General features: G+C 36.3%; 1 protein-coding gene across 8 annotated transcripts in view; it reads left to right on the top strand.

Moving 5' to 3' along the window:
* The window catches only part of CACNA2D1 (calcium voltage-gated channel auxiliary subunit alpha2delta 1), a 427,358-nt gene that overhangs the window by 388,475 nt on the left and 22,204 nt on the right, over positions 1-16,679 (top strand). For 5 of the 8 annotated variants that reach the window (XM_074903424.1, XM_074903423.1, XM_074903422.1 and 2 more), the window contains 12 exons: positions 304-380; positions 2,259-2,319; positions 4,069-4,166; positions 7,308-7,392; positions 7,604-7,666; positions 8,616-8,719; positions 10,000-10,086; positions 10,447-10,514; positions 11,840-11,878; positions 12,836-12,907; positions 13,457-13,609; positions 13,700-13,752. In XM_074903424.1, the coding sequence (XP_074759525.1) occupies positions 304-380; positions 2,259-2,319; positions 4,069-4,166; positions 7,308-7,392; positions 7,604-7,666; positions 8,616-8,719; positions 10,000-10,086; positions 10,447-10,514; positions 11,840-11,878; positions 12,836-12,907; positions 13,457-13,609; positions 13,700-13,752 (960 nt within the window). Of the gene's footprint in view, positions 1-303; positions 396-1,560; positions 1,576-2,258; positions 2,320-4,068; positions 4,167-7,307; positions 7,393-7,603; positions 7,667-8,615; positions 8,720-9,999; positions 10,087-10,446; positions 10,515-11,839; positions 11,879-12,835; positions 12,908-13,456; positions 13,610-13,699; positions 13,753-16,679 lie in introns of all 8 variants that reach the window. The other 3 variants (XM_074903421.1, XM_074903420.1, XM_074903425.1) reach the window with 3 other exon arrangements.

The raw sequence follows: 16,679 nt of genomic DNA, 5'->3' as shown, positions 1-16,679 counted from the left end.
TACAAAAAATCATGTATTTTATTATTTGCGATTATTGTGAAATTCCTTGCTTATCAGTTAAAAAGTGGATTTATGCTTAAAAGGGTAAATAAGAATGAAAATAAAAACAGGGAACTTCAGGTCTGGCATCAACCTACTTGTGTCTATTACAAAGCATGAGACTGGCACGTCAGTATATGAGTATCTCATCTCATGATGATCCAACTTCTAAACTTGTTAATTGCTTTCAAAACACATAGAAGCTGAAACTGGAAAACGGCTGCAAATAACATAATTGCTTTACTTGTCTTGTTTCTATTGCAGTTTGGCATTGGTGTTACCATCATACAGCTTTTATTATATTAAAGCCAAAATAGAAGAACCGATAACTCAAGCCAGATGTAAGTACTATGAACGTTCCCTGGTTTTGTCTAGTATTGCCAAGTCTCAGATTCACTTGAAAAAGCAATGTTTAAAATTCATAAATTTTGTGGAGTTCACTGATGTTATCATGATGTACCCAAAATCTGCAGCAATGATTCTAACCCATTATAACATTCAAGGTACAAGAAATATTCTATAAAGATAGAATATGTGCAGGTACCCCAGTTCCACTGACAATCCCTTCCCCCTTGCTCTGTGCCTATTGAATCATTGCTTTGTGTATCCTCTGTTGCTGTCATTTTAAGGGTCTGGATACTATTTTTTTTCATTCTATTAGCTAAATGTCATGATACAGACTACAATAGTCAAACTTTTTTTGTTGTTATTTTTACAGTAGTTTCAGTATAATATTTAGCAAATTTCCACTGCTGCCCATAGGAATAGATTAATGTGAAAGTGCTGTTTTGTTTGGCTTGCAGATAGGTTTTCATTTTGCATTTTACGAATAGTTTGAGTGGATGTTTGTAGTGTATCTTTGGATTAGACTAATTTCAAGCCATTTACAGATTCTGGAGAGATAATTGGAAATTATACTTGTGGGTATTCAGATGCTTTTTTTTTTTATTATTAGGTGTACTTTATCTGTAATCTAGATAGCAGACAAAATAGAACCCATCACAGTTAAATAGAAGGTTAGAAAAGCCCTATGAATCTCTCTGGCAGGCATAGATACTGTTAGTATAGAGAAAATTTGGTTAGCAGTAACTCACTGTCCTCTACCATCACCTCCTGCATATGAAGTAGAATATGACAAGTTTTTAGTAATCAGTGATTTCTTTTGTAACTTTGTCAAATAGTAAGTAGTTTAAAATTAAAGTTCTACAGAGTGGATATGGTTCTCCTGATGGATGAGATCATTTGGTTTTGCACTTATATCAATATAACCTGCAAAACAGACCCTTGAAATAGCCACAGTATATAGAAGGTACTTCAGAAATAATTGAGAAGGATGTATTCTTCAGTCTTCAAAGATGTGTGTCTTTTTTCCAGACTACAGCTGTATGTAAATTGAACCTTTGATCTATCTATGTACAATATTTTTATTCAAGGGGCTGTTTGAATAAAATATTGGTTTGTGATCCCTTTTGCTTTACCCTGTTTTTTTCTGTTCCCCTGCTTTCTCTTTCTGATGGATAGTGGCAATGAAAAAGGGCAAGTATATTCTTGTTGCTCAATTTCCTTCTGTTTACCGCAGTTGATATTTTTCACTTGTATTTCTATTCCTACTGGATATTCTCCTCTGTATTCCTCATCTCAGAATTTTCCCATGAACATTGGGTACCATAGCAATAGAAAAAAAAAAAAGAAGTGTTTTTCTGTTTTCATGCACATTTCAATATGTTGTTAATCTCTAATCCTTCATTGTCTGGTCCTATCAGTGTTTAGTGACACCAGCTTTTAAAGCCATTATTTTCAGTAGCATTGAAAGTGATGCTTATATTGATGAGTTTTTTAAACTTTATAGCAGAAAATACTAGAAGCATTTTCCTTCATGTTCTAACAACTCAGTGTCCAAATATTTCTTTGTATCAGACTGTAATTCTAATGAAAACATCTCATATGTTTTCATGTTGTCATGCTAACAAAACATCTTCTCTAAGTTAATAGATACATTATTATTGCCAGCTGTGTTTTATACAATAACCAAGTAATTTCTTCCTGTGAAGAAGTGATATACTGAGGAGTATACAGTTTATTAGTAGGAAAGTGTCTCAAAACAAACATTTCTTTCTAAATTCATGGATGCATGCAAAAGCTAGTCAAATATTTTGAGAAGAAAAATTATGTCAAAAAGCCCAGTTTACTTACTTGGTGTTTACTCTTCATCTTCATAGTTTCGGAAACACTGAAGCTTGATCATTTTGATGAATCCGGATATACATTTATAGCACCAAGGTTGGTTAATTTCCCTGTAATAAGTTTTATTTTAGGAGTAAAGCAGCACTTGATCGGATTAATGACATTTACAAAATACAAATGACCAATAATGTTTCATTTTGGTGAAAAATATTAAGTAAAAGAGCAGTTATTAAATTCATGTTTTACAAGATCAGTCTTCTTGCTGGAGTATAAATAGCACCTTCAGGCTCTGATTCCTGTTTATATTAATCAGAGAGCTGTAAAATCTGATATTGATATTTTACTGGCAATTTTATACACATTTGTTCATTTCTTCTGATTGTGACTTTTAAGATTTTACAACTTTGTACCTTACATTCTCATTTGTAAAGTAAATACCATAATAGTTCCCTCAAGATGTTTTCCAACTTTAAGGCAAAGTGTTTCAAATCTATCTATCACTTATGGATGAATTAATTTTTGATTCATTGAACATAAAAAATTATTCACTCATTGAAAATTGATTAAGTTCGTAAGTTCACTGTTTTTTCATGTGAAATTTTGTAGTCCTTGTTGCCTTGTAAATGTATGTTTGCAAGGGAAACATGGTATGATAAATAGTTGTTAAATATTAATTTCCTCTAAAAGCTAGTTATGATAAACAAAGGAAATGCTGTACCATCAAGATCAGTTAACAATTGTTGCATTTCTCATTTATCCTTTTAAATTTCAATGAATAGATTGATTCATATGTAAACCATAGTCTTCCATCTTCAAATGTATTCTCAGCTTAAGTGTTGAATTTAATTTTTCTGAAGGACTAAAGTTATTGATAGTCAATTGTATCAATTAGCAGTTTTCAGCAAGTTCCTAGTTGGTAGGCTGATCTACATGAACACAGATTGTTTGATATGAAGTTCTGTTTAAATGTGAATGTTGTAGTAAGGCAAATTCTGCCTGTAGTTTTTCAGGATCATGGTAAAGTAAGTAAAGGGTAATAAGATGGCTTAATCATATGAATTACTTGAACAGACTTCTTTTGTTTGTAAAATTAATTGAATATAAAAAGCTCATTTAACAAGAGAGCTCCTTGCTTTACTGCTGAATATGCTCTACATTTTAATTATAGTTGTTTAATGCCCTTCACCATCTAATATTTACCTTTAAAATGCCCACTGACTTTTATTGTTCTTTCTTGCATTCAGTGAATTGCCCAGTGATATATTTTTTATTTTATTACATTATGTAAAGGACAGTAGTTACTGTTTATCTGATTTTCATATGTCAAAACAAAGAGTGTTTATATGCTTGTGTGTTGTGTAACATTAAAAATGCCTTTAAGAGTTCTTAGAGGATAGGACCTAATAAATCCAGCCTCAACTGAGCATGAAGTGACTGTTTTAATCAGCAGTCCATGTACTTTCCGGTACTGTTTAACCAAGGAGCAGGCTACATTCACTGAGCGTTTTCTTGTTTAGTTTACGGGCTCTATAATTTCCTAATTTCATGGCCTACACTAGTCCTGAGTGCTTTTTCTGGGAATCTATGCTCTCTCTCATACATGGAATTTTCTTATAATTTAGATTTAGACCGGCACTTGAACACTTTATTTCCTTTAGGTGCCTGAAATATTCAATAATGGCCAACATTCAATATTGACCATGGCAGTCAACTGATGAAATAGTGCCAGCAACCTCATTGTAGCTGCACAGTCCTGCTTGGACTTTAAAATTGCTGGGCCATATTGTCTGCTTTAGTAGCAATGGAAACGAATCTAAGAAAACTGATACTCTGTTGTTTTTTCAGAGAATACTGTAATGATGTAAAAAAATCAGAAAACAACACTGAATTTCTACTGAATTTCAATGAATTTATTGACAGAAATACTCCAAACAGTCCATCATGTAAGTATTCTTCTCAATTCACTGAACGTCTTCCTTAGGAAAATATTTACTCATAATTGACAAATCAGTCAAAATGACAGCTTTCATGCCCAAATCATGTGGTTTTGGTTTTTATCCTCACCCGATTTTTTTTTTTTTTTAGTAGAAATACATCTAGTGTTGTGATTTTCTACCCAAGGTAAAGAGCATAAAATTAGTTTGCAGTTTTCTGGGTTTATTTAAGAAAGTTTGCAGGGCATTATACATCCAATGTTTTCCACAATTCTTCTCAGCGTTCTGTTCTAGCAGCAAATAACTCACAGTTCTCTTTAATACACTCCAAATATTTTGAATTTATAGTTTTTTCACTTGAACGTGTTGGCCAAAGTAAGTCTCAAATAGGCTTCAAAATCTTGTAATGAAATCTTCAGTCTGCTTTCCTGTAAGTTTATATAACCAGTAAAGGAGCCGAGAACCAAAATAGCCAACAACCAGAATAAAAGTAAAGTTCTATCACTAGTTCACAAAATGGTTAAAGAGATCTCTCTTGGGATTGAGTTGTTTAAGACCACAGATTCATGCAGCTGCTGCAGTGGTGAGCACTGGGCTTTGGGAAGGTATTCACATTTTGAAATTGGGACTTAAACTCCATTTAGAATAAAAAAGAAGTTATGATTTTGAATGAACCATCAGTAATGCATTAAAGTCTCATTCTCATGAAAAATTCAATGTTTGGATTTGTTTATGCATACAAGTCTCTTTAGCATTATTAATAATTTATAAATAGTTGGAATACATTTTTTTTGTCTTGCATTCCCCAAGTCTTTTTAACATATTCCTGTCAAGGATCACTGATCAATTCAATAAGAGTCTCTCCGGTAGTCTATGAAACTGAAGGAATGTGCACTTAGATATGAGGTCTTCTCACAAAAGTTTATTTTTGTGTGCATAAGTTGGTGTTTGCTGTTGTTTTTAATAAAGTGATCTTATTCATTGACACATTGTTCACTGAAATGTTACTTGAGCCCCTTGACTCAATCATGGAAATGAAATCATTCACTTCAAATGATTAAACCAGTTAATAAATGAAAATTCTATTATAATATTCACTAGTCATATGAACAAATATTGATGATACATTTAGTGATATTGTAGCATACACTATGGTTTAGTAAGTAGTTATGTCAAAATGTTATCAAATTATTGTTATATTTCTTTCTGGAATCCACCTCAAAATTTAGTTTTTTCTTTCTTTTTTTCCAATAATTAAGTTACTTTAAAAATAGTCTCCTGAATAAGTAAACAATGCTGATTAAAGGAAACAGGGGCTATGGAAATTATCTCAGATAAAAATGCTTTTCAAAAGACATAACTAGTAAAATCCCCAAAATGAAATAATCTATATACTAGAAGTTTAATGCCTGTTATATTTTGACTCACCCCACCCAACTTTAACCTGGTAGAAGTTAGCCAGAAAGTTAGACAACTGCCTCTGTTGTTACCAAGGGGATAGTAAAAGTAATTTAGCATACTTGTCTTCAGCATCTGTTTTGTATAAGTAAGGAAATCTCATTTTGTAAAGGTGCATGCGGTACAAGAGGATCCTAAACAAAAAATGCATCCAATACAATATAGATCTATAATAATCTAAAATAATCTAAAGTATTTATATTAACAGAGATAAATATAATTCTAAGAGACATATTTTGATATTTGTATTCAGATAGGATATCAACTTAATTTCTAGGAAAATGTGGGTGCAGCAAGGCCCTCCAAATTTTGTCCTTACATTAATTAGTAGGATTTTGTCATTACTTCCACCTAAAGAAATGTTTTTAAAACAGTACTCTTAACTTATATTACATACTATTCTATGACATTGTGCATGTGAGTAGGGAAGGTGAGTCTGTGGCATTTAATGCAGTTTAACAGGTTTACCTAACTAAGCCATGTAAACCTAGCTAGTGAGAATTCAATTGCTGTATTGAGATGGTCTGAGACAGTGCTTCCTGCTGGTAAATCAGAGCTGCTGGCTCTGTGCATAGCATGTGCACACATTCAGGCTTCAGTGGATTTTATGGAAAAGCCTTTTTGCTAAAGCTTATGAAGCTTTTGCATATCAAACACATGTTCCTATTGATCTGTTTTGTGAAAACAGACTGAATTACGGTGGGGTTTTTTTTAAAAAAAGGACAATATGAGTTTTCTGAAATCTGGGATTTAGGGTGAAGCAGAAGATGTGTCATGGGTCTCTATGGAGCAAAACTGAAGACAAGTTGGTGGTTTGGGGTTTTTGGGTTTGGGTTGTTTTTTTTTTTTTCTCCAGAAGTTTTTGGTCTCCTCAACAAGGCTTGGCAGAATTCAGAGCTGCAGATTCTAGTCCCAGCTGATTTACTGACACTGATTTACTGTGTGACATTGAACACCAAGAGCCAGATTTTCCCTTCACATTATTCAGCTCCAATTTAGCCCTGGTTTATTTTCCATAGGTAAAATCTGTTTTAAAGTGTGTGCTTACTTCTGTTGACCATTCCTAGAACTTTCTCTTGTACAGTGGTACTGAAAAAGATGCTTGAGAAGCACTGTCTTCATATTTTTGAACATATTTAAAAATTACATATACATCTGAGCTACTAATTCAAAATTAGTTTATTTCCCTGTACCCATTTTTCAGATGGAAAATAGGTTTTTTGAAAGGCTTGGACTTAACTGATTTAAATATGTTTATATTGTAGTTGAATTACCTCCATTTCTGTAGCATGTAAGAGTAAGTATAACTAATAACTAAGTGTTGTTTCATTGCATCACCTGAGATAAAAAGTGTTTGAATGAAAACATGTTTTAAAAATAGGTTCATTTCCAAATTTAACATAGGGACTTTACAAAGCTGGGACTTGCACCCTTATCACCTTGCTTATTCCTATGACACAAAGATAGGTTTTTAGGATACAAGGAAGGAAGAGTTTAAGTGAAGTCACCAGTGCGAGAGCAATCTGTTTAACAGTAAGTACTTGATGTAATTTGGAGTTAGACAGTATGTCTAATAGAAATGGCCCAATTTTTGTGGCTGTAGCATCTTGACAATTCAAAATTTCCTTTTAGCCTTTTAATGAAACTCCCATGTCATATGGTTTCAGGTGAGTGTCTTAACTCTTTTGATAGGTAATACTGATATGGTCATTAGAGTTTTGCTGGATGCAGGATTTACAAATGACCTTGCCCAAAATTATTGGAGTAAACTGTCTCTGTAAGTATTCTTTTTATTGACTGTGATCTTTTTGATGCATTTCAAAATTTGGTAATAAATAATATATGTGTCTGTATATACAGATATACAGTTAATGTTTACACAGGATAGATATTTAATTCGCAGTTATGCACTTAAATGGCAACCCTTGACATAGAAACTTGTGAGAATTTAAGTCAGTTTTCATTTTAAATCTTATTTTTGTTTACAGTGATGGAGTTGTTGCACAATTTGTTGTTACAGATGGTGGAATTACTAGAGTGTTCCCAAAAAGGTAACAATTATAAAATAGTATAATATAATTTTGAAACCTGAAAGGTTGGAATGTTGTATAATGGATTTATTGAATGAAAAACAACTCCTTCTACAGTCTAATCTGGACTGATAACTGTGAAATGAATGGTATGTCTTGTTTTTCTTTAATTTTACCTGTGTCATTGCTTGAAACCGATCTGTAGCATTATTTCCATAGCAGGTCCTTGCAATCCAAGTTTCTAATCAGTGTAGAGTAGCCATAAAAGCACTGCCCTTGTAGTAGCAGGGCCATGCTAATACCTAATTACTCCAAAGCACTCATTTGTTTGGCAGGCTGACAGTCTGCAAATACTGTCAAGCAGTAGGCTTTTTTTAGACTAATAAGAGCAGGTCAAATAGTGCAGGAGCTTCAAGAGAGAAAAAAGTATCATTACCAGAGGGCTAAAAGGGAATGTGAAAGTGGTCATATAATAAGCTTGACACCCCCATCAATATTTGGAAATAGTGAAGGCACCAGTACAGATACATTACTAAATGGCAAGTTTCTATTCAATGTTTCTGCAAAATGGGAGAATGGCAATGAATTTTACACCCAAAATCAGTTTCTCTTCTGTTTTGATGTTATTAATTATATAAAATCTTTTGGGATGATTTCTCAATAAATAGCATGTGGTACAAAGGTTTGTTTATATTTTGTTGTAAGTAGTGTTTCAGTTATATTTGTCTCAAGATATCTAAAAACAATGAGACAAAATCCATGTTGTTCCAAGAATATTATTTTCTTTATTTTCCAATTTTTTTTAAATAATTGCACCTGGCAGTTAACTAGTGAAAGCTGACAAAGTCTCAGGACTATGTGAATGAATGTCACATTATTTCCAACTGTGAAACATTGAAATAAAACCCCGCACCACAGCTTTAATGAGACTCTAACAATCTTATTTTGGTCACTATTTTTTTGTGATTAGGGCAGGAGAAGATTGGTTGGAAAATGCTGAAACTTATGAAGTCAGCTTCTATAAACGGAGTTTAGATAATGACAACTATATTTTCACAGCTCCATACTACAACAGTAAGTTATCACTGTTTTGAAGTGTCAGGGCTAGCTAGTCCAATATAAGTGTGCTTGTGGACATATCCCATACCAGTTGAGGTCACTGACAAAGGATGCAAGTGCAATACTTCATAAGGAAGAAAATCTTGGGACATCACCCATTATAAAGGAAAAGGTAGCTAGGAGGGCATTAAAAAAGGGACATCATAATTTGTCAACTCTGGTGGCCCTGTACGCTCAGAATTAACAAAGCTGAAAACATGCGGAGTACTGGTATTCATTTATTGTACTGAAACACTGTTTTACAGAGCTGCTTTGGCAGAATAATTTTAAAAGGAAGTGAAAGAAAATCGCACTCACGGACAATAACACTCCTAAAAAAGCCTTATTTGAGCTGAGTTCTGTATACTTCTTCAGCACCAAACCTAACTTGGGGGAGCAGGTATAAGGCTACAGAGTCCACAACTCTGTCCACTGCACCACTGCTTAATTTAAACTTTGCTTTGAATTCTATTTCAAATTGCTCTTATTCACCAAAACCAGTTTGTCTGAAATACTTTGATATTTAAAACCTATATACACACAATATTAAGTGCTTGTCACTGATGTGAGCAGCATTAATCTTGCCAAGCTCGTCTAAAAGCAGATGCTACCACAAATGACATACTCCTCTCTTAAACATATGGGATCTTTTATTGCTGTTATTTCATACTTACTTATTTCATCTTTTCTCAATAAAATATTAAGAAGGTAATTAACTAAATTCCCTGAAGCCTTTGTTGTTCCTCAGAGAGCTCCAGGGAATGTACTTTTAACTTGCTTTTTCATACTAAGCAGTGCTGAAAACAGGCTGAAGTCTGTCAGAGAAGTAATTGCTGCTTAGTGAGTGGTGTCAGTATACCCTGCATTGAAAAATACACAGACGACAGCAGGATAAAATCTTTGGCTCTGATCCTGGTTTTAACAGAGCAGTTCACATGTGTAAAGCTATTCATGGTTCTGTTTGCAGGGAAAAGAAAAAAAAAAAAAAGTCTACAATGACTTTATGAAGCAGTGAAACCATGTACAAAAAGTGAATGAAGAAAAGTAAACAAAAGTATTCCACTTAGTCACCCATATGTTAGTGATCTGAGCTATTACAGGTGACAAATGCGTAGTACAACTGGGTCAGTGCTTTTGAATAAGGAATTTTTTGAATCATTCTGGGTACTTGAATGATCATTAATTTCAGTTTCAGAGGAAAAGGCTTTTATATCACCCTAACCCTTTTTTTTCATTTGTCCCTTCTATACTCTCAGAAAGTGGTGCCAATAGCTATGAAACAGGTATTATGGTAAGCAAGGCTGTGGAAATAACAGTTAATGGGAAGCTTCTGAAACCAGCAGGTAAGATAGAGTGCTGCTGAAACTCTAAATACATCGGGTTTTTTGGTTGTTGCTCAACAGTGAATTAGAAATTTAATTGAGATTTCAAAAGAACTTCACTTTTTATAACATTATTTTCTCTGAGGCTGTTTTAATCTTGCTAGTGGAAATCAAGCCAAAGATCTGGTTGTGAGTAAGAGTGCTTAATTTATTAGTCTCATGAAGGATGTTGGTGGTCAGACAACTGAGCAAAACTCATATTTTGTACTTTTTCATTTTAATAATTTAGATGTTATTAATATTTCCCTCTATTTTTAGGATTCTACAGTTACCTTTTTTTTTTTATTTTACTAAAAAAGACTTTCATGTATTTCTTGTTAGTTGTTGGAATAAAAATTGACGCAACCAGCTGGATGGAAAATTTCACAAAAACCACAATCAAGAGCCTGGTAAGCAATTGACCAAGTCTTTTTTGAACTTTATTTGCATTTCTCAAAGCTCCAAATGCAAATAGGTCTAATAGCTCTTTGTGCCAGAGTCACACTGATGCATAGTTGCCAAGTAGTTGTGGTATTTAAATCATCCAAATGCACAAAAAAGATCTATGTTGAAATAGGCTGTATTTTGTACGTGTCTTGCTTTCATAATTACAGAACATGGATAAAGACAAAGAAAAATTACATATTCCAGCCAGTAGGCTCCCTACTAAGATTATACTGTAGCAGTGAATAAAATCTGCAAAAGAATTGGTGAATCTACTTGTATTTAATATAGAGGATGGTTAAGCAGTAAACAGTAAGGATTTATAGTGCAACCAACATCACAGCATTTTAGCAGGACTTCATGAAATAGGTGCTTAACCCTTCCATTCCTTACATATAATGCTTATATATAAATGGGAAAGAGGAAAGGCTAAATGGAAGGGAAAAAACTAAGGAATTAGTCAGACATTGGGAAAGGAAAGGCACAAAATGAAGACTATTATGGAATAATTGGATGAGGCAATGGTGCTTGGTTGGCTGTATATTAAGGGAACTGATAGCAGTGACTGGCCATTGTAGATATTAGAGCTGTAGTTCAATGGGTAGACAAATGCTTTGCCTAAATGTCATAACAGTTAAGGACAAAAATACATAACTGAAAAAGAGAAAGAAAGAGGAGTATCTCAGAAACACTTGGAGATGAATGACTGCAGATGAATCTGGTAGTTGTTTTGCTCATGACATAATGCAATGAGACAGTTATGTGTATATACAAATACTTCATGAAAAAAGAGAAAAACATGTTAATAATCAAAGTCATAACAGCTAACTGGAGATGGTGGGCTTCCTTTGTCACATGGGATTCCCATGCTTTGAGACTGTTGAAGCTTTTCATGGTCAAAGAAGCTAACTTGGCAGCATGTTTTCTAGGCTTTCTTTCCATACCCCAAACATATGGAAATGTACATGTTCTTTCTCTTTTACTCTATACTCACTACACTGACACCCTTACAAGTTCTCCAAACTATTTTTCTCTCATATATCGAGTATACTTAATGAGGGGGATGTATCAGACACTTTGTGAAAGACAGTAGAGATTGTGCTGTTGATAATTACTGAATATAGTTTGCTCACAGAGGTAATTGTGATAAACGACAGAGACTCAAAATTAATTTAAATTCGTATACAGATATTGAAAATCAATTCACTTTTTCTTGTTTGATTAATATTACTGCAAAATACAGGGGGGTTTGAAACATTTTTGTGAAGCTTACCGTTCTTCTGTTTTTTAGTGCAACAGTGAAATCTGTGGCTGTGAGAGAAACAGTATGGTAAGAATATGTTCGGTTTATGAATATCTGGCAGATTGTGAAAATTCACTCATTCTCTCTAGATTTATCTAAGACAGCAATTCTATTATTATTGCATGAAGGTTAATTTTACAGAAAACAGGGCCATCATTTGTGTTTTCAGAAAGAGATGATTAGGAGGGGAGCCTGTAAAAGAAGGTATAAAACTCCAGTTAAGTGGTTGTTGCAAGAATCATTCCAATGAGGTTATAAGAACTAGAGGGAAGAAAAAAATAGAGTAAGAGCAATAGAGACTGATGTGAAGAAAAATGGGAGAAAAATATAACAGATGATTTTCAAAGCAAGAGTTGAATCCTGAGGAAAGGGAGTAATTTAAAAAAAAAAAAAAATATCTGAGAAAAAGAAATACCTTAGAGAAGGGTAAATGCAGGCTGAAAAGCACCAGAGTATATGATCTCTGACTGCAAGGATCTCTTAAAAAATGCAAAGCATAGGGAACCAGTGGGCTTCCCATTCCTGTACCTGACACCTAGAAGAAACCCACTACAGTCCTTGGCAAGTGAAAGGAACGATGACTAGCAAGCTGTGAATTTGCCCTTACTATTAAAAACTGTAAATGGAAAAGGATTTCAAACATGTCTGAAGCACACAAGAAGCTGTAGTCCCTTATTATGAGTTGAGATTCAATTTTAATCAGATTTAATAAGGATATAACACTCTTAGAGCTAACAAAGTATTGAGCAAATAAGAATTTACAAAACAACTTTTGTGAAATTAAGCCACAAATAAGCCTTTGATCTGTACAAACTTTTATAGTACTGATAGTGGTACTTATTATAGCTTAATATTGGCCTTTGGCTATGGGGTTGTGATTTAGCCTGAGCCACACAGATTTGAAGATACTTCTGAAATGTTGAATAATAAATAGTTCTCTTAACAAATCCTTCCTGCAAAACATATTTTACTTTCTTACAACAGCATGTGGACTGTGTTATCCTTGATGATGGTGGATTTCTTTTGATGTCAAATCGGGATGAATATACACAACAGGTATGTATATTTTTAAGGGCAGAACAGGAAAAACAATCTGAATAAGTTTTAAGAGAAAAAAACAGCATTTCACTCTCAAATTACCCTAAAAATAATATTTCCAAATCACAAGAAATTTACTATATTAGAAATTCCAATTATTTTGTTAGTCTTTTTCACAGACTTCTTTATGGTTCAAGATGCCATACTTGTACTAATTGTGTTCTTTGTGCTCTGCCCTTAAGCTGGTAGGCTGCTGACAGAACTGTGATGGTGAGGGCAACTAATATGGCATCCACCCACCTTATTTCTCAGATTCCTTTTTTTCTTCCCCAAGCAGGGTAGACTCACTGATAGTGCATTTAACAAATACTGTCTAACTGGAATTCTCCAACCAAGCTTTTGGGAGAGAAATAGTCAAACAAGCGAATAAATAAATAAGCAACGCAACCAATTGAGTTGTGTAGAGGGAAAAAACAGTGAGGGGAAAAAATCATAAATCTTCACTGCACTAATGAGAAAAATGTTTGGCAATACTTTAACTTATCTCTGTATATTCTCCCTTATCAGATTGGAAGATTCTTTGGTGAAATTGATCCTGGCCTGATGCGAAACCTGATTAATATGTCCCTGTATGCCTTTAATAAGTCGTATGACTATCAATCAGTCTGCGATCCTGAAGAAGAACCAAAGCAAGGAGCTGGACTTCGTTCTGCTTATGTGGTCAGTAGTCCTTTGTACAATGACTGATATTCCCTTAAAAATCTGCAGGTCTGTATACAAATAACATAATCTCTGTTGTTTTTTCCCAAGCCTACGATAACAGATATTTTGCATCTAGGATGGTGGGCTTCGGCAGCTGCCTGGTAAGTACAAGTGTGTAGGAAAACTTTATGTCCAAACTAGAATTAATCAGTAGGTTGAAACTGTATTACTCTTTTTATTCCATCCATAAACCCACTCTGAACCCTTTGTTTCTGCAGTTTCTCCTGGTGAAAATTCTTAGCTATGTCTCCAGACTCCTTGGAAAATTCATTGTTAATTCAAAACTACTGTTGCCAGATTTTGTGATTGTGTGTTCTGACTCTATAAAATCAGCTTCAGGCAGCAGAGTTGGGATTAGTGGTCTAAGTCTGACTGGCAGGTGTGAAAGCTTGAATGAAATTATTACATTTAGAATTATTGGTCAGTTGGTTCCCTATTTCAGAATATCACCTTTCTCTTTTTCTAACAAGAAGTCTTAAGAAAATCAATGTTTGTTTTTCAGTGAATCATTTTACAAACACACATGAATCATAGAATCATAGAATGATTTGGGAGGGAAGGGACCTTAAAGATCATCTAATTTCAGCCCCCAGCCATGGGCAGGGACACCTTCCACTAGCCCAGGTTGCTCAAAGCCCCGTCCAGCCTGGCCTTGAACACTGCCAGGGAGGGGGCAGCCACAGCTTCTCTGGGCAACCTGTTCTACACAGTAAAGAACTTCTTCCTTTTATCTGACCTAAATCTACCTTCTTTCAGTTTAAAACTGTTATCCCTCATCCTATCGCTACATTCCCTGATAAAGAGTCCTTCTCCGTCTTTCCTTTAGGCCCCCTTTTAGTACGTGTCATGGTTTAAGCCCAGTGGGCAACTAAGCACCACATGGCTGCTCACTCACTCCTCCCCACAGTGGGATGGGAAAGAGAAAATATGACAGAAGAGTCGGGGATTGAGACAAGCACAGGGAGGGCTCACTCACCAATTATGGTCACAGGCAGAAGACAGACTCAACTTGGGAAAAAACATCCATTTAATTTGAACACCACCACCACTACTAATTTACCAATCAAATCAGAGTAGGATAGTGAGAAATAGAACCACATCTTAAAAACACCTTTCCTCTACCCCTCGCTTCTTCCTGTACTCAACTTTGCTCCCAGTTTCTCTACCTCCTTTTCCTCCAGTGCTGCAGAGGGGAGGGAATGGGGCTTGAGGTTAGTTCATCACCCGTTGTTTCTGCCACTTCTTCCTCCTCAGGGGAGGACACTCTTCCCCTGCTTGAGTGTGGGATCCCTCTCATGGGAGACAGTCCTCCACAAACTTCTCTAACATGGGTACTTCCCACGGGCTGCAGCTCTTCATGAACTGTTCCAGCATGATTCCCTTCTATGGGCTGCAATCCTCCCAGCAACAGACTGCTCCAGCATGGGCTTCCCTCAGAGTCACGGCCTTCTTCAGTTGCAGCCACCTGCTGTGACATGAGGTCCTCTATGGGCTGCGGATGGATAGTCTGCCATCTCACCATGGGCTGCAGGGAAGTCTCTGCTCCAGCACTCACCTCTCCTACTCCTTCACTGATCTTGATGTCTGTGTAGGTGTTTCCAGCACTCTACTCCTCTCTCCACGGGAGGTTCCTCAGCAGTTTCTTTCTTTCTTAAATATGTTATCACAGAGGCACTACCACCATCACTGATTGACACGGCCTTGGCCAGAGGCAGGTCCATCTTGGAGCCAGAGAAGCTTCTAGCAGCTTTTCACAGGAGTCACCCCTGTAGTGCTTCCCCTGCCACCAAAACCCTGCCACACAAACCAAATACAGTACTGCAAGGCCACTATAAGGACGCCCTGGAGCCTTCCCTTCTCCAGGCTGAACAACCCCAACTGTCTCAGTCTGTCCTCATAGGGGAAGTGCTTCAGCCCCCTGATCATCTTCATGGCCCTCCTCTAGACTGACTCAAGCAGGTCCATGTCTTTCTTATTCTGGGGGCCTCAAAACTGAACACAGTACTCCAGGTGGGATCTCATGGGAGGTCAGTAGACGGGGAGAATCACCTCCCTCAAGCTGCTGGCCACACTTGATGCAGCCCAGGATACAGTTGGCTTCCTGGGCTGCGAGTGCACATTGCTGGCTCATATTCAGTTTTCCAGCCACCAGTACCCAAAGTCCTTCCCCACAGGGCTGCTCTCAATTCACTCATCCCCCAGCCTGTATTGATACTGGAGGTTGCCCTGACCCAGGTGCAGGACCTTGCACTTGGCCCCATTGAACCTCATGAGGTTCACATGGTCCCACTTCTCAAGCTTGTCCAGATCCCTCTTGATGACATCCCATCCCTCAGGCGTGTCAACCTCACCACTCAGCTTGGTGTCATCTGCAGACTTGCTGAGGGTGCACTCGATCCCACTGTCTGTGTCATTGATGAAGATATTAAACAGTACTGGTCCCAGTACAAACCCCTGAGGGACAGCAATTGTCACTGATCTCCATCTGGACATTGAGCCATTGACCTTCTGGATGCGACTATTCAACCAATTCCTCATCCACCGAACAGTCCACACATCAATTCCGTATCTCTCCAATTTAGAGAAGGGTGTTGTGGGGAACCGTGTCAAAGACCTTACAGAAGTTCAGATAGACAACATTTGTAGCTCTTCCCTTATCCACTGATAACTGATAACTGTCGTTACTCCATCAGAGAAAGCCATTAGGTTGGTCAGGCAGGACTTACCCTTAGTGAAGCCACTCTGGCTGTCTTGAATCATCCATGTGCCATGAGGTTGCCAGTGAAAGCTGAGGCAAAAAAGTTGTTGAGTACCTCAGCCTTCTCCTCGTTCATTGTTACCAGTTTGCCAGTTTTGCTCATCGGAAGATATCCTTTCTTGGGACTTCCTTTTCTGGCTGACATACCTGTAGAAGCCCTTCTTGTTATTCTTTGCATTCCTTGCCAAGTTCAGCTCCAGCTGCACCTTGGCCTTCCTGACCCATCCCTACATAACCAGGCAGTGTCCCTATACTGTTCCCAGGATACCT

The sequence above is a fragment of the Athene noctua genome, chromosome 3 (genome assembly GCF_965140245.1).
Source record: "Athene noctua chromosome 3, bAthNoc1.hap1.1, whole genome shotgun sequence".
Lineage (NCBI taxonomy): Eukaryota > Metazoa > Chordata > Aves > Strigiformes > Strigidae > Athene > Athene noctua.
Note: the sequence above shows the minus strand (reverse complement) of the source record. Positions and strands in the feature narration are given on the sequence as shown.